The 26,605-nt window shown below is 38.4% G+C and overlaps 1 protein-coding gene across 2 annotated transcripts; it reads left to right on the forward strand.

The window, feature by feature from the left end:
- Nucleotides 1–597: 597 nt before the first annotated feature.
- UBE2J1 (ubiquitin conjugating enzyme E2 J1) lies at nt 598–26,590 on the forward strand. 2 transcript variants are annotated; one of them, XM_015622312.3, is made up of 8 exons: nt 598–732; nt 9,546–9,619; nt 11,301–11,432; nt 11,997–12,081; nt 13,503–13,608; nt 15,427–15,556; nt 19,216–19,347; nt 25,391–26,590. In XM_015622312.3, exons 1-8 carry the CDS (start codon nt 702–704, stop codon nt 25,661–25,663), a joined length of 963 nt encoding a protein of 320 aa, XP_015477798.1. In that variant the 5' UTR covers nt 598–701; the 3' UTR covers nt 25,664–26,590. The 2 variants fall into 2 exon arrangements, with proteins under 2 accessions (XP_015477798.1, XP_015477799.1); XM_015622313.3 differs by lacking the exon at nt 598–732 and adding an exon at nt 989–1,013.
- The last annotated feature ends 15 nt before the right edge of the window (nt 26,591–26,605 follow it).

A 26,605-nucleotide genomic window follows, 5' to 3' on the forward strand; every position in this document is an offset into this window, starting at 1 on the left:
GCTTGTACTGAAACAAAATGGAGACTGCTGAGATTCTGACCACTTTAATTTATATATTCTCTGAGCTATATGTTCTTAAAAGTTCTATCACAAGTGTATTACACCTATAACAAGGTGGAAGAGAAACAGTTGTAGATGTAAATACCTGTCTGTCACTGTGGTATGGAAAAGGTGGCAATCAAGTCGAGCTCTTTCTGGTAACTCTTGCCAAAAATAATAATAATTGACATATGACACCATTTCAGTATTTCATGATCCTGAAAACCAACAAGATGCTACTAAGTCTTAGAGTGAAGTCTGTTGGGCGGGGAGTGCGTTGGGTGTGTAGGGTCCTGGAAGCCCCTTTTCCAAGCCCCCAGCTTTCAAACCCACCGAGACCCGGAGGCACCTCGCCCCATCACCTCCGCGGTCGGCGCGGAGCCGAGCCGGGACACAGAAGGGGCATTTCCACCGACGCAGCCAGCGCGGCCCGGACGCCGCAGCACCACGTCCCCTCCCGGCTGCGGTTCCGGGGCCGGGCCCGGGGCGGTGCCGCCGCGGCAGGTGCCTCCCCCCGCGGCCCCGGCGGGGCTGTCACCGCCGCTGCCACGTCAGGGGAGTGTCCCGAGGCGAGGCGGGCTGGGCCGGGGCCGGCCTTCCTCCTCCGCCCCCTGCCCCCGCCGCCGGAGCCGCCGCGGAGGGAGCGAGCGGTGCCCGCTGCCATGGAGGCCCGGTACAACCTCAAGAGCCCGGGTAGGCGGTGGGGCCGGGCGCGGGCGGTGGTCGCGCCTTTACGGGTGCCCGCCTCGGGGCTGCCGCTGGTCGCGGAGGGCTCGGGGCCGGGGCCGGGGCCGGGGCCGGGGCCGGGGCGGGAAGCAGGGCCAGGGGCCGGGGCCCGAGGCCGTGGGATCCCTGCGCCGGGGTGGTGGCGGCGTTCAGGCGGAGGCCGGCCGCGTTCGGTTCGCTTTCGCAGTGCAATGGCGTTGAAACCTTCATCCGAGCTGCATTTCGGTTCACAACACCCTGTCCGCCAGGTCTGTGTCTGTGTGCCCACGCATTGTTGGTGGTTCGTGGAAGCGTACCTTTGGATGTTTAGTCAGGTGGCCGTGCCCTGTTGCCCCGGGCATCGCCTTCTCTCTGAATAGGTGCGTGTGAGGGGACGGCTTGCCAAGGGTAACTTGGCCTGTGTGGCGTCAGTTTGTTTTGCAGAAGTGTTGCTGTACAGGCTCTATTTACTTGCGTGTCTGTGTTCACATGTTTGGTTTGCACATGTTTGCATGTTAAAATTCATGCGTATAACTCCTGGGTTTTCTTTTGCATCCTTGAAGTGAGGGAGACGCCTCAAGAGATGTGGAGAAACAGAGCTGGAAGGGAAGGTTTTGATTCCTAGGAAGCAAACAGTCATGTCCCCCCGGTATGGCTGTGTTGGAGAAGCGGCCTCTGACCGGCTGTGCCAGGGCTTCACCTCCCGGGAGCTGCTTGCACAGCCGAAGGCCTGACACTGCCAAAGCAAAACCTCTTTCGCAGCTTGTAAGGGCTGGTAGGGTTTGTGTGTGGGTTGCTGTCCTGCCCCTGCTTTCCCCTAAACGAGTGTTGAGAAGTAGGCATTATCAGCTTCATGTTATTGTGATGAATAGGGGCTTTATTTTTTTAATCATACCGTCCTGTTACCAGCATGAAAAGTGGGGAGAAATTGAATGTTATGATGACCTGTACCTTAAAATGTCAGTGACGCTCTTGTTTACAAACATATCTCATGCGGATGATGTGTCTGCTGCAAAATTATGTCCTTTAGTGTCACACCCAAGTTGTGTAGTTGCATAACTGAAAGATAAGCAGGATCATTAAGCGAATTATGAACTTGTTGTCATTTAAAATATCGGGAAGGATTACTTTTTTTAGGGAGATATGCAGGATGTGTGGCATATGTGAATTTATAAGGCCACACAAACATGCCCACTGTTTGTGGTTTGCCACGTCATGGGAAACAGTGATGGTGTGCTGTATGACAAGCACCTGGGATCTGGGTGGAGTGGACAAATATTTGTGGCTTAATTTAGAAGTGTTCTTTGTTGTTACTTGTCCCTCTATATTAAAGAGAAAATTACCTTTACTGGAATTGATTTTCAGCACCTGTTGGTGCTGAAAACCAGCTGGAACCAGCTGCTCCATAGCAAAATGAACTTTATGTGGCAAAGATAAATAATTCATACAATGGCTTAATATTATTTCTCCAAATTAAATATCTTTGGTTACATATTAATATATTAAACTATTTCTTTCCATATAGATAGTGAAAGTTTGTAAATTATACAAATAACTTTTAAAAATTTCTATAATGATTTAAAACTTTGATTTCAATAGTCAAGATATGTTGAAATCATTCAGTGAACAGACAGGCAAAAAGGTGTTGAATAAATATAAACAAATGCTTTAAATAAATATTGTTTCTTTAACAGCTGTCCATTAAAATGAGTTGACAGTAGATATGTATAGCCACTGCTTTTAGTCTGGCACTTTACTTGCTAACCAGGTAGATAAGCATATGCAATTACTTCATGTTTCTGTGTATGTTTGACAAATTCCTATCTTGTTCCAGTTACATGTGCAGTTTAACGGTGGTATCTTACTCTTGCCATTCAACTGCAGGCTTACGATGGAACTGTAGAATATTCTAATATTAAGGTGGTTTTAATTTATGTAAATGCACTAAAATACAAAATACATAAAAAGAAGTCTACCACAGTTTCTATGTCAAGGGGTTCTGTCATCTGTGGACTGAAGGGATTACTTTAGTAACTGAGCTGAGTCCCTCTAGGGCTTTTGAATGAGTAGCTGTCCTTGTTGTTGCTTTATCTTTAATAGAGGAAGAACCAAGCTGCTAACCTTTAGGTCAGCTTTAGGGATTTGGAGCATGCTATCTTGAGACAGAGCGGAAAAAGTAATCATTTTGTACCTGTAGAAGAGGCTTCTACTGTTGAAATCTGCTTTTGGACTTGAGCAAACTGCAAATGGTGACCTCGTCTGGTCAGTAGTTTTTAAAAGGTCAAATCCTACTAACCGTTTTAGTATAAGTTGTTTTAATGTAATGTTGTAGATGAAAACACATTTTACATAGGAAATATTGTTAAAAGAAACATGTGCCGTTATTGATCTTTATTTTAAGCCAAATTCTTCTGTAGAGTTGTGAAGGAGCCTCTGTGGCTAATACCTGGATCCCTCTTCCATGAATGTGCTAGACCAGACTGATGAGTGTGGATCAGTTGTTCTCTCCATTGCTGTACTTTCTGAGTGCTCTCAAGCAGACCAGAAAAGAGCAATATTGCTACACATCTTTGTCCTACTGCTGATTGCTCCTAGGTAACGTGTTCATCTTCTTCCTTGTCCCTGTTCATACAGCTAATTAGCTCATCCCAGCATATCTGAGAGATGGTAACTCTCCACAACACGAAGCAAGTTGTTCCCCTGCACACCACATGTCTGTTGGTGAGAGGCAGCACAACTCTGGCCCATGTTGGTTTGCCATAGGTACAGGCCATGGCCAGTGAAGTCTGGGATGGCCAAGCAGCTCCTGTTGCTTACCCTCTGTAAGAGCAAGGACTCATTAGGGCATTCACCTGATGCTGTCTTCTCACACCACCTATGAACTTGAGTTTCTTTTTTATTTCTTCCCAAAAAGACATTTAATTTTGGAAGGGATGAAATGTCACACTCCATACTTTAGGCTTCTTTGTATTGCTTCAATAAGGCAAAGCCTTGTAAGCTGTTGCTTCATATTTTTGTGTGTATTTTTGGCAGTTGTAAAAGGGCAAGCTATTTTCTGTCTTAGGATTTCAAAATGGATTAGTCAATGTATATCAGCCTGCTACCACATGGCTGATAAACCTCTCCCATCAATATTAAAGCTCAGCTGACTAAAGAACAGACTTCATCCTCTTCATGCCTCAGGAATATCCCTATTTTCTAAAATTTATAAGACTTGGAATAATACTTGGAATAATCTCTCTACTTTTTTTTTTTCCCCCAAGAGCTGTGACCCTTAGCCTACTGTAAAATCAGACACTAAATCTTGTAGTCACTGCTCTTGTAGTGACAATGTCTCGCTTTTTCTTAGGCTGTGACCAGGCGTCTGACTGGGTATTAGCACAGACACTTGAAGAATTATGAACAACTACTTAGAGTGCCTCACACAGAGCCCACAAACAACTGTGCTTTTTAATTTTTGGGGGGTCAGAGTTTGTTTTGCTTTCAGCAGACCATCACCTCATCGAGAATTTGATTAGTGAGGGCTCTGGAGGCCTAGGGAGACCACCTGGAGGGAAGCATGGCAGTGCTGTCCTGCATTTGTTGCCCGGGGCACTGCTTTGGGATCCTGGAGGCATAGGGAACATAACAATGCTGAGATTGTAATCCTCTTAGCTGTCATCTTCAATATGATTGCTGCTTCTCCTACAAACTGTACTTCTTTCTCCACTGCATATTTCGTACAAGTGTTCCATGCCAACAAGCATGCCTCAGTTCTTTGTTAACAAAACAGAACTAATAGGAAATAGCCAGTAGCTGTTGTGCTGCTTAGTACCTTCTGTGTATGAAGTAAGTCTGGATTGTTTAAAAGTAAAAAGTTGAACAGATGTTAAAAATTTATTAAAGCTGAAGACATTGTTTGATCTTAGCTGTGTTCTACAAGCACCTTGCATTTTTTAAGTTTTACCTCCCTTTGTGTTGACTGAACAGTTGTTTTCAATTGCAACTACAAGACGAGTACTGTACTTCCTGCTGCCCTGAGGGAAATGAGGACTAAAGGCTGGCTGTTTCTGAGGGTGAGAGGAAAGCAAGACAAGACTAATTAAAAGGTTTTTTTTTGTTTTTTAGTAGTTTTTAGTACTTTATATGAGTACAGGAGGCTTGTTGGTCATGTGAAAGAATGTACATGAGGCTGTGAAGATGTGAAGCAGATATTCAGGAGGCTTATGGGTCTTAAGGAAGGATGTATCTGAGACCCTAAGGATGGAAAACAGCTGGCCTGTTTCTTGGCAAATGATTCCATTTATTTTGTAGCAGAACTCAAAGGAAGGGAATGTCTTTGTCTTGTCTGGGATGGAGTTAATTTTCTTCCTAGTTGGTAGTTCAGTGCTGTGTTTTGGATTTATTTCTATTATTTTTAGTTCACAAATGATCACACATCATTCACAGGTTCTAAGCTGTCCAGGAGAATCACATCCACAAGGTGACACACAGGTCCTAGTGACACTATGCAGATTGCTGTGAACATATTAGAGCTGCTGTATGTTTAGATTTAATAAACCATTCTCTAAATAGTACAGAAAAAAAAATACCGTTGAAAAAATACTATTTTCCATATCAAAGAGCTACTGTAACTCTTTGCTTTAAATATGTTTTCTTACATGCATCAATGACCAATACCACTTAAAGTGTTTGCTCTTTTTTTTTTATTTAAAATGTCAAAGCTCATCAAGTGTTGTCATTTTACAAGAAATTCTAGGTACTTTACACATAAACCTAATCCTGATGGGTTTTTTTAATGATGTGATCCATTCTTTATGCAGTGGAACTACTGACAGTGTGATTCACCGTTATTTTTCCCTTACAGGAAATTTAAACATTCCCTTTAGTAAATGAGAATTTCTTTTAAATGCCAATGCAGTTTGGGCTCTCAGGTACTTTGGGCTGCTGTGGAGACTGGTGATGCAGAGTGACTGCACTGTGACCTCTGAAGTCACTCGATGGTTACACCAGCCATGGGTGAAGCTGTCTTGGCTCAGTGGTCAGGTATAAAGCGGAGGGAGAAAGAAAACAAAACCAGCTGGATTTGAGAAGACCCTCCCAAAATGTCAACCATGACACATGCATGTAATTGAAGGGACTTGATGCTTGTCTCAAATAGTTTATGTGATTTCATTTTAAATTTTTTTTCTCTCATTACTGTCTAATATTTTTCCTAATTGTAGATAGTAGCCTCATTAATAGAAAATGTATAACAAAGATGACTTGTGTTTTACTAATTGCTTAAGTGGACTGAGTAGTTATAAAACTTTTCTGTGAGATGAATGGTTTTATGAGAGTTTTACTTTCATTGGAAAACCTATATTCAGTAAATAAATTTTATCCTTGCTTGTGCTGTTTTGGTCAGCAGAGCCATAGGGAAAAAGTTACTACTTCTTCTGTATTTCTCCTGAGGAGGCCTCTAAATCTTGCTTAAAGTGAAAAAAATAATAATAGCAGCCATAAATAAAAAGGTAGGAAACATTTGCCAAGGCAGTAAAAGCTGTCAGATTGTTTTATTCTTCTTTTCCCAGCTTAGATAAATCAGCTTGAAAGATTGAGAGATCTCTAGTTTATGCCAGTTTTTCTGGATTCCATTATTTATCTGTTCATTATGTACTTTCTTTTTCAAACAGTAGAACTGAAATTTCAAGCTGAAGTTTGAGAATTCATTTTAAAATGAAAAGGTTGCTGCACACTTGAGGAAGACACTGTCATACAGAAACACTTTTTTTTTTTTTTAAGAAAAAGCATTATGATTTACTAAGAAAACACCACTAATGTTCAAATCCTGTCATCCCTTTAAGCAGTTACAGTGACGTTTACAAAGAGTGACCACTTGCATTTTCTGTGTCCAGAAAGTTTCCCCAGCCACTAGGTATAGAGTTGTCTGGCTGGGCACATAGCAGGAGTAGTTGAATGTGGTCCGCAGATATATTCAAAAGAAGCAGTTGTGTGAACTCAAGTTTCAGGGCAGCTTGAAGTAAATGATGATCAAAGTAGAATTTGACTGGACTTGGTTTTGGGCAGAAATAAATCTACAAATCACATATGCATATGTTGTACAAGTTTTGATCATTAATTGTTATTTCACCACCACTCAATCCTAAAGCAAGCTGGTGGTTTTAAATTTTATTCTTAGATTTTTAATATCAGTATTTTGTTTTTCAGAAAATTTTGATAAGCTCAGTGTAACACAAGAGGCAGATTGTCAGGCAGAGCCTCTGACTTGTAGTATTCTGTCTTTCCTCCACAGAGCAGTAGAGAGCTCCCACATCTCCTGCTTGGTGGAAACTGCAGTAATCTAGTCCAGAAACTTGATTTCCTCAGGATTTAATTTTCATGAATATTGATGAAGTGTTGCTGAGTGTATCTATGAAAGTGTGGTTATTTTTCAGGCTGATGGTTATGTCATATTAAAAAACAACTTGATTTTGTCTCTAAAACCTGTCTTAGGCAAATTCAGCATCTTGACTTTTCTGGTTTTGGCTGAAATAGCGATACTCTTTGACGTTATTGACAGTCTGTGATTCTTTATTTCAAATGGGCCCAAACAGTTCTGATTTTTCAGAACTGCCATTGCCAAATGTTTACTCAGTGACTCAGTGTGACTTAAGTGGGTTGAAATACCATAACTTGTTGCAGGCATAATTCACTTTGTGAATTATACTTGTTTCTTTCACTGCAGTTTTTGGCAGCCAAACGAGGAACTGTTTCATGAATACTGCAGCAGTGCTTAAAGAAGAAACAAATTTTGTGCTTTCTTCACTGGATCACACATTCTCAGAATGAACCTTTACTGCTCCAGGCTTTTCTTTGAAGCCTCTCAGTTGGTATTTTTCAGCAACGTGGGAAGAGAAAGACAAAATGGTTTGGGTTAGCAGGGATCTTTAAAGGTCATGTAGTTCAGCCTCCCTGCCTCAGGCAGGGACACCTCCTGCTGGATCACAGCTCAAAGGTCTGTCCAACTTGACCTTCAGTGCTTCCAGGGATGGGGCATCCACAACTTCACTGGATAACTTTTCCAGCGCCTCACCATCCTCACAGGAAAGAAATTCTTCCTAATATCTAATCTGAGTCTACTCTCTTTCAGTTTGAAGCCATTCCTCCTGTCTTGTTGCCACATGCTCTTATAAAAGTCCCTTTCCCATCTTGCTTGTAGGCTCTCTTTAGATATTCTGAACTCTTCAAGGAAGGCTGAAGTTAGGTCTGATAAAATCTGATAGATTTTTTAAATGTCCTGGGTTACTTAATACAGAAAACTTCTTATAAGGAAATTATCTCTGTGATACACAAGTGCTAAATTAATTTTTGCTATGTTTCGTGCCTCAGGAGTGGAATAGTATTATGCTCTAATAGCTTTCCCTTGGTGAACATGGGTGACTGCACATTATCCTGTTATAGGTGAATGTATTTCTTTTCTTTCTTGGTCTCTCAGCTGGGAAATCTCAGTAACAGTTGTCTGCCTTGTCCATGACTGCTCTGGCTTTATTTAATAGTTTTTGTTACATACATTATCTGTTTTCTCATGGTCACCATTTTGCTTCATGGGGTGCTCACTCCTGAACTAGCTCATCCTGGTGCATGCCACTCTCTTTCTAAAGGCAAGTGTCCAGCCTTGTTGGCTGTGAAGCAATGCTGGCTCCAAAGCCTTTTCGGGTCCAGACTGCTTTTCTTATTATTCCCCTCTAATGAACTGGTAAACTTTAATGAAGATGAAAGAGAAAACCTGTTATTCAGCAGAGTCTGAATGCTGCTAGCTGTGACGTGATCTGGTGGAATCTGTAGGGTGTTTAATTGACACCTCCCTATGGCAGCAGCAAATTTCCACATAATTGGTTTTCTGTTTGGATTGTAAGAAGTGAAATTCTCAGATTTTGAGCCATTGTTTGTAGCTGTCCAAAAGTGTGAAGGAGGAAAATAACTTTTCACAGTAGATTGGAAGGAAAATTACTCTGCAGGGAGGTTAGAGTTTTCTATTAGACGTGAATGTATAGTGCAGTTGAGGGCCCCTGAAGTATAAGAGATGTAACAGAGCTTGTAAAAGTGGCCACAGGAAGGAGATGCAGAAAATACAGATGATGCTGGTATTTCTGAAGTGGAAGGTTGGAGAAGGTTACTAATGACTATCCTGAATTTATGATAGAAAAATACCTGGATGTTCACACTCAGTGGCAGGTTATAACTGCAGAGGCCCTGGGTAAATTTTTCTGGCTGGGGATATGTCTTTTCAAATCTAATATAATCTAATAACTCTAAATGTAAACTTCATCTCCTCTTACTGGTGGTGTGTTGATTTCTCTCAGGTGTTACTCTGAGCTCCCATTGATCAACTAAGGGAGTAGTGATGTAATTGTCATGGGAGGTGTCAGGATAAAGCTTTTCAGCAGTTAAAGATGCACACATCCTGTATCATAAAATATCAATGTTGTTAGCCTTGTAAATCTTGTAGTCTGAAACTGTTAATCATAGGTATGTTTTTCCTCCTGTCAGGTGCAAATTATTAACATAAAACTACTTTAGTCTGGGTGTTCAGTGTTGAGAAACTTTGTGACCATGCACTTATTTTTCATAACTTTATGCTTGTATAACACATTTAAGGTTTATTCATTGTAAGTAATTATATAGTGTCTTGAATTATGAGTTCCAGTGAAGAAGCAGGAATATGCTGGAGAAGATTAGTTGGCTGAAAAGAGTTCTTCAAGAAATGTTTTATGTATTTTTCTGTGCAATGCATATTAAGTTATTTTCTTCATTTTCATGTCTTATGCTTTCTTTTTCAGCTGTCAAACGTTTGATGAAAGAGGCTGCAGAACTGAAGGATCCTACAGATCATTATCATGCACAGCCTTTGGAGGTTTGTTTCTCTATATGTTTGCAAGAGCTTGTAATTATGCAGTTTTATTCACATATACTCTTAATTAATATATACTTCTCTAAAATGCATATATATTTAAAATGTGTGTATTGAAATGATAGCGAACCATTCTTTTTTCCTATGATGAAAATCAGCAGCAGAATTTAACTTCAGTGGTCTTGTAGTTCCAAGTTATTGGTGAAAGTACTTAATAACAGTTTTATATTGCACTTGAGTAGTTTTGTAACATGGGTGTGTTTATTCCCCCATCTCTTTCCCAAGACTATGGAAATAATATTTAAGTCAAGCTTTTTGTAACCAAACCTGACATCTGGCTCAGTTGCTGAGTTGCTCATTGAAATACTTAACCTAAGGTGATACCTGAGGATTGATGTTTTGCATTTAAGAAAACATGTGAAAAACATAAATGTGTGCAATTCTGGATGCATTGTAAGAAAGAGGGATTTTACTTAAGGAGTAGCTTATTGTCTAAACACCTGGTTAAGTTTTTGGGCTGAGGTGGTTAGAATATTAAACAGAAATCCCTTCTGATTTCACTGGATTAGTTAAAAAAGGCAGTGTTCTGTGGTATTCAGTTGGGAGGTTTGATTTTTAGCTGTTTGCAGAAATGTGTAACATGCTTAACATGCTCACATAATAATGCATGTTCCTAGGTGCTATAAAATATTCCTTATTGTCTACTAGTTTTTATTTGTAGCTTGTTTCTCCTTCCTATGGTGAAATACGAGATTTAATTCTTGTTATTATTTGTAACCTACATGAAGATCTTATATCTGGATTAGAACAATGTCTCACTGGGAAGAGAACACTGGCAGATGAAATGCTGGAAGTCTTGACAGTTATCTCCTATACTTGAAAAACTGTAGCTAGGTGGGCCATCCCAACGCTGTAATACCAGTGTTTAGCATTAGCTGAGGGATCTCATTCACTGACAGCAAGCCTCATTTGGGCTCCTGTCCTAACAGTAGTTGTTCTGCTTGTAAATATTTTGGAAGTTGTTGGCAGCACAAGTTCTGATACACAAATTGCAGCTCAAAGCCCCAAAGAGAAAATGTTTCAAGAGAAGTTATTTATATGTCCAATGGCGATAAAACTTTAGATTTCAAATTGTACCTTTCGAAGTTGGGCAATAAGGCACAGGAGCGCTTTCAAAGTTGGTGGTGGTGGAGGGAGAATAGGAATTCTCTAGGGTTTGAGTCAAATCCCTGTGTTGAACTGGGCACAGAAGGAGCTTTGGGGAGGCTGTTCTTTCTTGGTGTAGGTCTCCCCTTGGTTCTCCAGAAATTATTGCTCACTGAGGCAAAGATCCAGTTTTCTCTTAATTGACTCAGTTTTCTATCTGTTGGGTAATAAAACCCTGGTCATAGTTTATACAGCTAGTATAAGGAATTTGGATAATGAATTTGAGGGTTTTGGCAAATTATTGCATAAGTAAATTACCAGAAACCTACAGCGCTTTATCCTTAGTGCTGTGTTTTCTTAACTCTCAATTTCATTTTGGCTTCTTAAAACTTCTGCCTGTGTACTGTTTCTTCAGCCTGCTCTTATTCAAGAAAATGGCATTGAGTCGTCCATTTCTGTGATGACCACTCTTTTTTTCTTTGTTCTTTTCTTTCTTTTCTTCCCCCCCCCCCTTCTTCCATTGATGGGACCATTTTAGGATAATCTTTTTGAATGGCACTTCACTGTTAGAGGTCCTCCAGATTCAGATTTTGATGGAGGGATTTATCATGGGCGAATTGTGCTACCACCTGAATACCCCATGAAACCACCCAGCATTATTTTGCTGACGGTAAGTAGGCATGCTTACTAGTTGTTCCTTTTTATGTTATCAATTTTATCACAGGTAGAGAGACAGAGATTCTTGGCATTTAACATATTGTTACTTTGTAAGAACAGTGGCACAGTATAGTATAATTGAAGATTCAAAGTTTTGTAAGATGATTTTGGTAATCTCTAATTGTATGAAGCTTTATGCCTAATAAATGGAAGTTCTTTCCTCTGGGAGAAATCACGTTGCTGATGTGATTGTCTAACCTTCTGTTCCCTTCCATGGGTCCTCTTTCTGTTGAAAACATTGCTCAGATATAAGAAAGCAGACCTGTAGTTTGGGGCAAAGGCCTTCCTTTGTGCATAGTTTTGTAGAAGATTTTCTTTATGCATTAATAGAGTAAGATGACAGTGTTCTGTGTTCAGCAAGCTGAATGCCAATTTTGTGAGGTTGGCAGTATAACTTTATAAATGTCACATATTGTTTGCATATGGAATTCTTTTGATCATGATTTTTGCAACTTTTACCAAAGCTCAAGAGTTAACTTCTAGTATGTTTTATTGTATCCTCCCTTTTCCTTTCAAGGCAAATGGCAGGTTTGAAGTGGGAAAGAAAATTTGTTTAAGCATCTCAGGGCATCATCCTGAAACATGGCAGCCTTCGTGGAGTAGTAAGTAACAATTCCTTGAAAAACGTTACCCCTGTCAAACAACTTGTTCTTTAAACTAAAAAAAAACAACTCATGAAGAATGTTTATAGTGGAAAAGGAGATAGATTTTGAGGGTGTAGAATTGTAGGACAATCTGTCGAATGTAAGGTCATAAAAAGAGTGAAATTGAATGATTTGGAAATTATACTAAGTAAATGCCAGGGCTTAGAAACTGAGGGGTGATGGTAAGCTCTTCTTTACTTGGATACATGAGCATTAAGAATTTTCAGACTTCTTAGAATGTTCTTTGTGTGTTTTGTTTAAAATTGTTCTTATCAAAATAAAGCCTGTTACTTTACCCTGTTTTTGCATGATCACTAAGCCAGCTTGAATGTTAATAGAGGGGAGTTTTCAGTTCTAATGCTGTGGTTCTGAGCTGAGAGGAAAGATAATGTGGTCTGAGTTCAGAATAAATGAGTCTTCTCTATCTTTATTTTTAAAAATACTGTTATCACAGAAATTGAGAGCTGGCACAGTTCATCCAAGGCAATATGCTTATGTTCAAGTAATTTTAGTTTTACTGAGTACAGTACATCAATTATTTCTATATCAGTTTCACTTTTAAAATCTATTGGTAAGATATTAGGAGTTTTTTAGCGGGCCTCTCTTCAACTTTTTTTAAATCTCTTATGTTTTTTTAAGAAGTAGAAAATACTATGTTTCTAAGTAGTTGCAAATATCCTGTCTCTTTCCTGTGGTACTTATTTTGATGTGGTATATATTTACCAAATCTGTTAGCAAAGTGTCCTGAATTCTTGAATTTAATTACTTCTGTAAAACAAATTCCAAGTACAGATGTTGTCAAAAGAGATGCTTCAGATGACAATTTTGTTAAAAGCAGTTATTAATATTTTAAGTGAGCTCCTTCCCCTATTATGATGACATAAAAGGAACAAATTCTGCAATACTTTGCAAAAAAGAAAAGCTCTGAGCATGTGTACAATAAATTGCAAAATTAATGTCTAATATAAAACAGATGCAAAAAGAAGAATTCCCTGTGAACCTTATCTTCTTCCTCTTGTCCTGCTCCCCTTCTCCCCTTCCCCCCCACCCCTGCCTTTTTATATGTTAGTTCTGCTTTACCTTTTTAAATTGTTTTTAGAGTGTGGAACGCTCACCTTAATGCAACATTTTTGTGACACTTGATTTTTTCTTCTCTGTCGGCTGCTGGCCTTTTCTTTGTTTACAGTGTGATGTTAAAATTCAGAAAGCCTTGCAGTGTACCAAAAAAAACCCAACTCCAAACCAGTGCTGTTTGTAGGAAATTCAGACTTGGCAGAAAGAAGTTTTGCAGTCAGAAATGCAACTTTCTTGATTGTGGAATGAGATTATGTAACTGTTATTTCTGCCACTTTGTTTATATCTCTGTTTTCCCATTTTAGTAAGAACAGCTTTACTAGCCATCATTGGATTCATGCCAACCAAAGGTGAAGGAGCAATTGGATCTCTAGATTACACACCAGAAGAAAGAAGAGCTCTTGCAAAGAAGTAAGTGCTAAGTTTGCTATTGTAGGTACATTTACATTCGCTCACTTCTAGGATAATGCATTGAGTAGAAAATAAGCTACTTCAGTCTGTTCTCTTGCATTTATTCCAAATAAAACAAGTTTGATATCTTGTGTATGTAGTCACTTTTTTCTCTGAATATTGTGCAAACTTGGAACTTGCAGTCAAAATATATTGAGAGCACTCCATTCCTTCCAGCATTGTGTGGTCATATTAGAGGTTTGTCTGAAATTCAAGTAACATTGTGATAGAGTACTAATTGCAGCATGGAGAGGAAGTGGGTATGATGGAGTTTGATACTAAGTGGGGGAGAAAAGAACCAAAATAATAATGCATAATTGTCTTTAAGGAAATAGTAATAATGAAATTATTTCAAAATTCTGAAGCAACTTCTTCTAAATGATCTTTAGGAAATTAACTTAAGATTAGGTTTGTGTCTGTGATGAAATTATTAGCTTTAGTGGACAAAGGGAAGACAGTGGTTGTTGTTTATAGGGACTTCAGCAAGGCTTTTGGTATCCTTTCCCTTATCCTCAGTCATGAAGTACAGTCTAGGTAGGTGGGTACAGTAAGGTGGATTAAGAACTGGCTAAGCTGCCTGTTCTGCTAAATCCAGTTGCAGGCCTGGTCACTGTTGGTGTATTCCTGGTGCCAGTGATATTCAGTCAGTGTCATTAATGACCTGGATACTGGGACAGGATGCACTCTCAGCAAGTTTGCTGGTAATACAAAACTGGGAGCAGTGCCTGATACACCAGAAAGCTGTGCTGCCATCCAGAGGAGCCTCAGTGGGCTGGAGGAACGTCAGAGAAAAGTCCTGCCCCTGGAGATGAATAACACCAGCTGACTAGAAGGGAGCTTGGAAGGGAAGGGAAGATTCTGGTGGTCACTAAGCTGATCACGAGGCAGCAGTGTGCCCTTGCAGCAAAGAAGGCTGATGGTGTGCTGGGTAGCATGAGTAGGAGCATTGCCAGCAGGTCAAGGGAAGTGATCCTTCTTCAGTACTCAGCACTGGTGAGACATCAGAAATGCTGGGTTCAGGTGGGGCTGTGATCAGATTAGAATACAAGAAAGATAAGGACATCCTGGAACAAATTCAGTGCAGTGCCACAAAGGTGATTGAGGGGCTGGAACATGTTTTGTACATGGAAATAGTAAAAGAGCTGGGAGTGTTCCGCCTGGAGAAGAAAAGGTTCAGGGGATCATATCCATGTATATGATTATATGAAAGGAAGTTGTAAAAAAGGCAGAGCCAGGCTCTTTTCAGTGGCATTCAGTAACAGGAGTGGGTCTGTGGGATGGGTTGATCTTGATACTGTGCTGTCAAGTCTCTGTGGTTCCTCACTGGCCTGGAGAACCGCCTGCAGTGTGCCCCATAGAGAGATGATGTGGGAAGGTAATGTTCTGAAGAAGCTGAAATTCCTGGATTGGAGGTGCAAGCTCCTGGGTCCAGTATAACATTTGTAATGATAGTTAAATCTTTATCATTTATAATTTTTATTTGCTGCTGATATAAGTATTCTAATTGTAAGAAATTAATAATAAAGTATAAATAATAGTGATATTTTGGTCAGTTGTAAATACTTTCCTAAATTACATGAGAGAATTTGTGTTAGTAATAGAGGTAATTCTCAACATACTTTTTCAAGATAGTGTGATTTGAGGCAGAGGGAAGTGTTTCTAAGCTACTGGCCTTGCCCCCACTTGTCTTTCTGTGGATTGTTCTGCAAATAGTTTATTTAAACAAGCACACAGGAACACTGAGAACATGCTATTCTGAGCTATGTAATTTGTGGGCAGGTCACAAGACTTCTGTTGTGAAATGTGTGGCACATCTATGAAGACAGCCCTCTTACCACTGACATCTGGAAGTGTGTCAAGCCAGGCGGACAAGGAGGCTAAAGAGCTTGCCAGACAAATTAGCTTCAAGGTAAAGTCACTGTTTAAGCTTTTATCTCTCTTGTATAGAATTAGAAAAAAAAATACTGAGGAAAAATTTGTAAATCACAGAAACATTCATCATGTCCGAAAACCATCATAAATTGCTACGTGGAAGCCTGTTTTCTCAGTACAGTCTGAAAGAGAAAAATAAGAATGGATGTCTTGAAATTTGTTGTGTATTTCAAGCATTGATTGATTAGTTTTAATTGTAGTGGTGACCACTGTGGTAAAAACTGCCTATGTTACTTTTACTTCCACATTTTCAGACACTAATAACTTGATTAAATTTTCCAGAATTAGTCTTACCATAAGAGTGTGAGGAAAGTTTGGGCAAAGCTAACCTAAATTTTTTACCTTTGTGATTTTTTTTTTTCCTTTTGGTTTATGGAAGGAATAAAACATATTACTACTGAAAAATGGTTGCAAATTCTTTTGAACTACTCTGCTACTATCTGAAGATACTGAAAGTTGAACTCTGGTGTGGAAGTTGCTGTGACGGAAAAATGTGTTCTCTAGCTTGTGTTTCAGTGAAAGCAAGGTTTGTTTAGACAAATACATTCCTTAGAGAATTGCATGTCTTGCATGCACAGTGTTGTTTTTCACTGGGTTTTCCACTAAACTCTTAAATCAGCCACTAAGGAAGACTACTGTGCATGAGGGCAGGGAGCTACGATTACATTACGACAGTGTGGCATTAGTGCAGAACGCATCCTCACTAAGGTCAGGGCTGCCATTATGTCCCCTTTTGTCACCCATGTTCTTCTAGTAGTGTCCTAAAGGCTACTCTTTCTTTGTGTGCAGCATGAAGGTAAAGATTGTCTTCTTTGAGAATTCCTGCCAGTTTTGCAGGACATCCATATTCCTGTGCCATAACATGATAAAAACATTTCCAAGTATCTTACAAAGATGAGAAAAACAGGGACAGAGTTTGAAATATGAGCTACTTGAAGAAACAACAGATTGCCTTTTCCTTGCTTTTTTACAATATATGAGAGTTTAAAATTGTAGGATTGATTTTTATGTAATAACTGCTAATCTTGATCAAAGAAATTCTAGAAATACCAGAGTTTGGTTTTGAGTTTCTTTAGAGAGAAAGAACTCATAACTTACATTTCATACCTTTTTCAGTTTTAAAATTAAAGAGTTAAAGACATCAGTCTTTAAAGAATATTGATGCTTTCTATGTATCTATATACTTGACACCACCCCCTAAGAGCAAGCACTTGTCAGGGGAAAAAATGTACAAAAGTCTTAGGTTTCTACAGCCTTTTACCATCCATTGTGGGTTTTTGTTGTTTTGGGGTTTTTTTTTAATAAGGTAAATCAGTTCTGTCCTCTGGTTGCATTTTTCTACCCTTCTCAAATCACATTTTAGGGGTTGGAGTTTAAGCTTCCTGCTTCTCTGCTTTGCTTGACTTTCTTACCTGTTTGGTGTTAAGATGAGGTGTTCAATTGATGTGTTTGTAATAAACTAATAGTATGAATTACTAGCAGAAAATAAAGACGTTTTTAATCATTTGGATACATTTCATGTCAATTTATGGGGTAAGATTTAACATCAGATTGCTGATTGAATGTGTATTTTGAGAGTCTCTCTACTAGGAAACATACTAGCAATCTCTGCATTAGCGTCATCCTTAAATAAGAGTTCTCCTAACTATGTGTAGATGATCCCATGGTTACTGTGTTTCTTATCAGCTTTAAACAAGATGGTAACTTTTTAAAAAACTCTGTGGGGTATTGAGATAGGAATATGAAATTCGGGGCGGGAACCCCAACACACCTCATTACGATTTTCCTGCTTCTGTGAGCATCCACATTTGTTCCTGTCTGTTTTAATAGTAAATTATATTTTGTAGCAGTTTTATATTGGTTTACAAATACTTTTCTGCATTTAAGATGTTATAACAGAAATTCCATTTTGCTTAGAAAAGGGAAAAGAGAAAAGAAAAATAAATTACTAATAGCATATGTATCACTGTAAAACAGCATGGTTTACCTTCATCTTGCCATCACAAGGCATATTTTTCAGTAAAATTAATTCTCTGCTCATCCTCATTATGTTCAAATATGTTGGCATTTTTTGAATGTTAGTCTGACTTCAGTCTAGATAACAGACAGTATTTTCATAAACCAAAGTAAATCAAATGCACGTTTATTTCTGCTTTATAGAGATTAAAGATGAAATGAGCTCATCTTGGAGGAAGCAGGAGTATGAAAATCAGTACTCACAGGTTCTGGGGATCTTACAATTGGATATAGGAAACAAAGATTCACCCCAAGTGTTGTCAATTGCTGGAGCAGACTACCCAGAGAGACTCTGGAACCCCCAGCTTTGGAGATGCTCAGAATTAGTCTGGACATGACTCTGGAGAGAGTTGGACCAGGGACATCTAGAGGTCCATTCCAGTTTAAATGTTTCATAATTCTGTGTTGATCCATATTTGAATAGTAACTTTTCCTGTCTAATATTATAGTTCATAATAGTCAAGTGCAAAGGGAAAGCAGTGTTGCCAGATTCTAAGTTTTCAAGTGTTAAATCCATCTCCAGATTGTTTTGGTGCCGTATTTTTTGGGTTCTCTTGAGGTGATACACATAAAGAGACAGTGAACTTAATTTCCTCACACTAAATAGTATCATGAAAGACTACTATACTGTGATCTTACCAGTTTGTTATCACCGTAACAGGTTGTTTTCTAATACACCGTTTGTATTTCTTGCTACTACTACCACCACTACTTAAGTCTGCATTTGAAGACAGTCACTAGACTTGAAACTGTCGTCTTTGTAATAAATTGGGATCTAAACACATGATTTAGGAGGTGACTTGCTTACTGATAAAAACTGATCTGGTCATTACATATTTTTTTTGACATGTGTAAATTTTAAAAGTATTTCAGTTCAGCACTATGATGGTATATCCTTTTCCATTCCCAAGAGATTATTGCTGGTATATACTGGAGTTTGTGTTCCTCTGTGTGTCCCTACTGATCTCTTGTCTCAGATTTCCTAAGCATGAAACCTAAATTCTGGGAAATAATGCATAGTAGACATTATGTAAATGTATATGAAAGCAGTATTACAATACTTGTATTTTTTCTGTTACTCTGTGCTGAAATTTAAATACTGGACACTGGTATGGATATGCAGCCCAGTGTTGTGTCATGCATATATGCCCACTCTGTCTATGAGGCAACTTTGGTACTGGAACCACATTACATTGGCACTCATGAGAAGCTCCTTAGTCCTGTGGGGGAGCAGGCTATGCTACTTCACTTTTATCAACAGGAGGTAAGAATTGTCTTAAAGACATGCAAAAAAAATTGTGTTATTCTGGCATAATGTCCTGGATTTCTAAAGGATTTTATTTTTTGCTCTCTACATCTGTGCTTTTTTTGAACATTGTATCTGTTATGTGCACACAAAATAGTTTTTTAAACCTTTGTTTGCACATTTGCAGCCTTATTTTTAAAGAATGAAAATTTCTTAAACTTGTTACTGTGTGATTGAAATGCAACTGGCACACCTGATTATTACATTTTGGTAAGCCTCATTCTCTACAATAAAATACACATTTCAAAATAAGCCAAATTGTTTTGGAGCAATTTTGATCTTGTATGTGAAGTGTATATATGTGCTTCTTATAGGCAGAGGTCAATTCATCCAGGAGGTCTGATGCTGGACCCTCAAACACATCAGGACTGAACCACTCTGCTGCCTCACGCGAGCCCCAGCAGGATAGCGCAGCTAGAGCGTTCCCAGATCCACCAACTGCAATGGTATGGTCCACCTTTGAGCTTTATTGGGCATAGTCTGAACATGAAATTGGTCCTCTTAAGCTGATTGGAGTCCTGAATAAAGTATGTAGTTCACATATTTATTCTGAAATTCCTGCATACTTTTTTATAAAATCTATTAGCAAATAGTATGCTGAATCATTTTTAGAAATAGCAACCACTGCCTTCTCTTAAAACAATAAATATTGTTCCTTTAGCAGTTCTTCCCAGTGTTTCCTTTAATTACATTAAGTGTTCATTAAAACTTTATGGTATCTGAAAAGTTGTTATCTGCATAATGTAGCACAAGGTTTTTTCTACAGAATTCTTAGCCAGAGGCAAAAAATGTTTCAATGATAACCTGTAACTTTTAAATATTAATCAGTACTATGTTCTTGGGTTTTACAACCTCTTAAGTAAGTCTAAAATATTCTTACCATTTGAAATATGACACGTTTTAATACTGCTAGGTGTAGGGCTTACATAAAGGTTTCAGAAATGGCTGAGGTCTGGTGATGGGCCAAGGCAGCTGCTGTTATGACTGTTGCAAATGCAATCTAAATTCACTGATAAATTGCAGGCAAATCCCAGCTAAGCTGCCTTTTTTAGAGAGGATGGGGCTGCAGACTGGTTAAAAAACCTACAACATGCCCAATAACATCTGTTGTGTGTTTGTAATATATTTTCAAGCTATGTAGAAATACAAACATGCTAATAGCATAATTTTTCCCCCACAATAAGCGTTTTTCTAGATTGTTCAGGATTTAATAAACCATTTTATTATATTCTTCTTACTACTAATCCTGGCTAATATAGTAGAAAGAGCTGATACACCAAGGCATTGCTGGCATTTTCTTGAGGAGAGGCACTTTAAAATTAATCATATTTTTAAGAAAATTGTTTTTTATCAGTTATACTGATTTAATAATTAATGATTAATTTAATTTTCAGAAAATTCCCATGGGAAATGAGACCTTTAAACATATAAGCATATAAATGTATGTAAATTTAAAATATAAAAATACTCATATATGTGATTAACTGTAAATGATAAGTGAGTTCATGTTTTAAGGAATTGAACTAATATTCAGGGTTGTTAGTTTTAGTTTGAGCCAACACCTGTGTTTCTGAACTGTCACATTTTGAGTCTTAGGAATTATCTGGAGCCATTCAGTAGTGGAAAATAGCCACACTGTGGAAGAAAGAAATGTGTAACAGGAAAGACTATTTTAAGGAATTTGAGCTTGCTATTTTTGTGTTCTTATTCATGTGAAAGGTAATAGAAGTATTTTCAAAGTAGGGCAATCTAGGCCTTGATCTGCTTAGAGGTGTGAAAGAGTACCCATGTAAACCTCAGATCTTTTCTACTCAGCTGGGTTTCTTGTGTGTGTAAAATCAGTTTATTGAGTTCTTGTTGTGTAAAGACCTAATTCTGCTTTATTAAGTTCTGTTAGCTCTCCCTTCTGTCAGCTTTTACCTAGGGAGAGGGTTATAGCCTCACTGACTAAAGAAGGACCGAGTCTCACAGTATTTCCATTAAGCATATGTTTTTCAGATTTCAAAACCCAGTTTGAAACTGTTGTTTATGTTTTGGCTGTCATTGTGTTACTCAGTACTTCAGTCTTACAGATTGTTGCCCTTTGAAAATACTTACTGTATAATTGCTGCCTGGATGTGTTTGTGCTGTGGGAGAGGTGCACTCAGAGCTCTTGACTTCCAGGCTTTCCCTGCATGACCACATCTTCCAGGTCACTTCCCTTCCTCCCCACCTTCTGTTGTCTTTTTGCTAGACCAGCAGTAGTAGTTTCCATTCACTGTCCTGTTAGTACTGACTGGAGTGTGCAACACTGATGCAGATGTTGCACATTGGCTGTTAAGTTTTATGTGCCTGTATTATTAGAGAATATTTATCCAGCCTTTAAACGACTGATCTTTGAAGGAGGGGAGGAGATTGGTTCTCATGCCAGTGAGAGCTGTTTCCCAAGAGAACTTGTCTCAACGTTATCAAGGTTTGCCAGGTGCAAGGCAAAGAGAACAACAGCATAAGAACAAGGAAACAAGCAATGCTGCTCTGGAAAATGCTGCCACATCAACTTTTATAAAAGGATACAGAGCTACAGAGAGCAGTCTTTAGCATTAATAAAACAAGGCATTATGCAGCATAGTACTTCTGAGGGGTCTGAACCCCGTGCAGAGAATACCTCTGACTAGACTACTTCTGACAATACTATTTTTAAAAAATATTATTATTTGTAGTAGTTGTTGATGTCTATTCAAGGCAAAGTAATGGTACATTATTCTTGTTTGAGTATTCAAAGTGCAAGCAAGGTACTGCTGCTAGAAGTTTGATAAAAGTAATTGCCCATAGTATTAAGGTGAAATCCTTCCACATCTGAGCAGAACAATGTTTTTGAAGGAATATATTATAGATGCTCAGGTTGGACGGGGGTCCAGTGGTTGCCTACCAAAACTGATCTGTAGGACTTGTTGCTAGAGGCTGGAGAGTGCTGCAATTTACTCAGCAGCAGAGGCTGGTAAGCTGCATTTCTCCATCTTCCCCTGACTGCACTGGCTAAATCTGTGTGGATTATGGGTGTCTGAACTCCCAACAAACCTGTAGCAGTACATCTGGTGTATTGATAAGGAATGATGTCCCACCTTGGGGTTTATAGCTAATGAATAAAGTTGATGCTTGATGAGCTTTATTAAGTAACAAGATAAAACTGTAGCTAGGCTGTTTTCTGATAACTTGGGAATACATTAAGCCTCAGTTATTAACACCTGTTACTAAACAATATCCTATAGTAGTGATCTGCACTGATAATAGTGGCTGGATGAAACATTGAGAGGTGATAGAATAAACAGGGTAACTGAATCCAGCTACTCTTAAGCTGATGGAGGCTTCTGTCAGAAAATGAGGCTGTCTTCTAATGTGTAAGATATATAAAAGCCCTTACCTTTAATCATAAATTCTGAATGATATATTGGTAAAAAGTGTTTCCCTTTATTTCTGTTAAGTGATGCCTGAGTTTCGTAATACTACAGCAACCATTTTAAATGTCTTGACAGCTGAGAGTTCTTGGCCCAACTTTGATTCATTAGAAATAGACATTTTTCATTAGCCATTAAGCCATGCTGTGTCAAACTGCAGCATTTCTTCAGTTGAAAGTTGTACAGACAAGTATTTCACCTATCCTGATTTCTGCATCTCTCCACAGACTGTTAGTATAAGTGAAAGAGGTTTCAGTAACCCAGAGGATTTATATGATTCTAAGTTTCTGAGTTTGCTGTATTTTTTAAACATAATTTCTAAGATGATGATTTAATTCATCTAGTATTCTGATAAAAATTTTTAAAATAATGGCCTGGAGATATAATGGATGCAATGAATTCTACCATTCTTCAGTAGACTGAACATGATATAGATTTCCTTACTTGCATTTTGTTAGATGATATAAGTTTTTGTTAGTTCTGATATAAATACATTTTACTGAAATAGCTTATTCATCAAATAATTGTTCAGATGTCCTTGGAGCAAAGCTTTCTATCAGTCCTAACAGCTTCAGAAGCTTCGGAAATAATATGACACATTGTAATATAAATAGTATGTAATAATGTGACATGTATTACATGTCTGTAAAGATCAGATGCTAAATATGCCTAAAATATAATTATTATTGAATATTTCCATTTTTAGTCTCATCCACATTTCCAGTATGGTTTGGCAGAAGCAATGGAAATTGTGTCACGTGAGGTGTTGTGTTAGTCTAAAAATCTTATAATATGTTCTTATGAAGAGTTCAAAGGCTTGCCATTAAGTTGAAGAGTAGATGATTGTGATTTTTTAATTTTTTTTATAGTGCAGCCATCTGCCACTTTTGGGATTCTTAATGATTAAGTCTTCAAACAAACAAAATAGTCTATCTTACCTATGTCTTATCTATATCTATTATTTAAGATACTGTAGCACCTGGACCCAAATTTATACTGGGTCATGATCACTGCTTTCTTCTGCATGTCTGGTAATAGTTGGCCATTGATAATGTTGGGAATCCCAAGGTGGTGCATTAGCTGAGCTTTGGGTGAAGCGTTGGTCTGCTGCTGTCCCAATCCATCTGTAATTTCCTCAGAAAAATACCTTAAAAGCCTTGAAATTCTAAGTGAGATTTCTCTTGAATCACAGATCTGTTCATGTCAGTGTATGACACCTTGTTCTGTTCAGAACAGGGCCTTTCTGTTTTATTTTTAAATTTAAGTTTTGCAGTATTGAGATGCATGTGACAGTCAGTGCTAGTTAATTTTGTTAGTAGGATGAAGGATTAGGAATATTGCTAGACTTCTTTGTATCTTTAAAAACTGAAGAAGAGAAACACTGCTTATTGATTGGGTAGTTCTTGTGTCCTGAATTCACTTCTCTCCCTCTCACCTTCTGGATGATGGCAGTGTAGACAAATCTAGGAACTTCATTCTTCAAATACTTGGCTTCCCCAAGACTTTATTTTCCTTGGCATAAGGAGCTTTCAAGTGAGAAGCAGAATTACTTCTGCAGTGTACTGGAAATCATGACAGGCTGCTTGTGGTATTCTTGGCTGTCTCTGCTGATAAAATGTATATTTTAAAAACATTTTTCTTTGAAGCTACCCAAGCTGCTTCGCTTATTTAGGCAAGACGCCTGTGTAAACAGGCTAGCTGTCAAATGTGGCAAGTAATTGCATCAGTACTTCCTTGCCAGTGATAAACAGTGGGAAATACTACTGATGAGGAGGTAGGAATGGAAGGCCTCTTCCCTGGGCAAAACAAATCATCGACTAGGTGAAAATTTTGAATTATTTGTCCACACACAAAGTCACAAGACCAAGCATTATTGACTGTCTTGTGGATTGTCAAACCTGATAAGCAGTTGAGGGCATTCCCTATTTGGTCATGTGGAAAGGTAATCTTTAATGGATGTAGTAGATGGCTGAAGCGATGCTTAAGGTTATGGATATTGTGTCCATTAAAAGGCTTTGGAAACAAATCTAAAATGTCCAGAATTCTAGTTTTACCTGCTGTAATAATAATCTTTTAGAAGGAAAGTGGGAGAAAGCTAACTCTGGAAAATGGCTTCAAATTGCTTTAAGTAAAGCAATTTTCTTAAAAAAAAAAACAACATTATTTTCTAAGGGCTGAAAATAAGACTTAAAAATTTAAAAACCTGCAGGTTTTTTTCAGAGCTTTATTGAACCTTGTCAAAATGCTTATTTCTAATGACTCTGCTGTATCACTGTTCTTAATATTAAATGTTGGAAGTTTGAACTTTTTAGTATTGCAGGCAGGATTAGTCTGGTGGAAGATCCGATGTCATATTTTCTAGTTCATGAGATTGAGACTTGTTTTCTTCAGCATAAAATTCTTATGAGCAGAACATCATTTGCCCAAGCTTATTTTTGAGTACTTTTAATGTCAGACCGAGTTTGACCAGTAGAGGGCAATAGGTAAGTGCCTGCACACGCACTGTGCTAGGGAACACACTGGGACCGGTAGGTCGCTGGTTTGTGGTTAGGATTTTTGTTTTGTGTTTTCAGTGGTGATGATCAGAACAGACTTCTGGACCCAGCTGTCCACAGGAAACACTGCAGCATTGCTTAATTGCAGTTCTTGGACTTCTCTCCATCCTTCTTTTGGCTTCCCCATCTTGTTTCCCCTTCAGTATAGGTGACATTGCAAATCCTCAGAGATTTAACTATCCAGAGGATTTTTAAAGATTTCTTGAACAGTAAGGAGTTAAAACAAATCCTAGACAAAGATACTTGCAATCTCTAACACAGATATGGTTTGACAGACTTCCTTCAGCCTTCTCTTGTCTATAGAACTGCTGATCTTCAGCTTGAAATATACTTCTACTCAGGATAGTGTATGGATAGAAACAACCAGCTGTAACAGTCTTGTAACTATTAGTGACATCTATGAACAGTTATCTGAATGGCACATTTTAGTCCTTACGATTTTATCTCTTGCTAATCTTACATACTGTATTGTCTGACGGCTCTCAACCTTTCTTTTTTAGTCTGAAACTCAGAATAGCGGTGCTGCAGCTGGCCAGGAGCGTGCTCCAGCCGTGTCCAGCACCACCACCTCGATGAGTCCTCGGCAGCGCCGTGCGCAGCAGCAGAGCCAGAGACGGGCCCCAACTTCAACCGACTTCAACCGGGCACAGCAGCCGAGAGTCAACACCAACCACACGGGGTCGACTGTGCTCATTGTCCTGCTGACCTTTGCCCTGGCAGCTCTCATATTTCGTAGAATATGTTTGGCTAACGAGTATGTGTTTGAATTATAAGGTTGTTTGTCCTAACAGCAGTGACTTGACTGCTTCACTGAACATTCTGTATTGGCTATGACATGAGAACTGTTTACAAAGATTACTTTTTGTATTTACGCTTAAATCCTTATGAATGTTAATTTACCTACGGATACATTGCTTGTAAGAAAACTGAAGCTGGACATGTAAGGTGTGAGTTTTAATTGAGTGCCCACTAGATACTTGGAGAAACAGTGCAGTGGAATATTAGGAATTAAGGCACTTGGGATGGGACTAAATTTGAGTAATTTATAAACTAGAAAAAGGTGATTTTTAAAAAATGGTTGATTAAATTTTTATGGGGCATAAATGCCCATATAAGTACCCCATCTAAGTTAGTATAAGATTTGACATTGGAAAATGAAACACTACTATATGTTTGTGTCTGGTGAACTCTTTAATTTAGAAGGAGTACAATTTTGTAACCACTTTTATTTGCTATGACACATTTCCAGAGGTGAAACACACACAAACTGGTTGTGATGCTGCTTTGTGTGTGTGGAAGGGGGAAAGGATTGTGTGAGGAAAGTAGGTGCCAGAAAACTATTTGCATTATTTTGATTTTTATTTTTTGGAAGAAAGATTGAATAATCTTTTGAAAGATATGAATGTCCTCTTCTAGTACTTTCAATTGTATATCTTGTTTTTAAAATTTGAAGATTATGCAAAACATGTCTATTCTTGCAATAGTTATAAATATGTAATATAATTATTTACCCAGAGCTGTTGTCTTTTAATTATACCAGAAATATACATAATGTGTTGAACTGAATGTTTCATATGTGGTTTTATTTACTAAAGAAAATTTAAACCTTATTATACATAAATTCTCATATATATGAACAAGCTTAAGAGAAGTATTTATTACAGTCCTGCTAGTAATAAAGTTTCAAGCCAGTCTTTGGATATGTTTCAAGTATC

This window comes from Parus major, chromosome 3 (assembly GCF_001522545.3).
Source record: "Parus major isolate Abel chromosome 3, Parus_major1.1, whole genome shotgun sequence".
Lineage (NCBI taxonomy): Eukaryota > Metazoa > Chordata > Aves > Passeriformes > Paridae > Parus > Parus major.

What these genes read in the sequence shown, in the direction of transcription:
- UBE2J1 (XM_015622312.3), top strand. Translation starts at nt 702, where the DNA reads ATGGAGGCCCGGTACAACCTCAAGAGCCCGG. An exon ending in GTACAACCTCAAGAGCCCGG is followed by an intron (nt 733 to 9,545) that starts GTAGGCGGTGGG and finishes TTTCTTTTTCAG; the next exon opens with CTGTCAAACGTTTGATGAAA. An exon ending in ATCATGCACAGCCTTTGGAG is followed by an intron (nt 9,620 to 11,300) that starts GTTTGTTTCTCT and finishes GGACCATTTTAG; the next exon opens with GATAATCTTTTTGAATGGCA.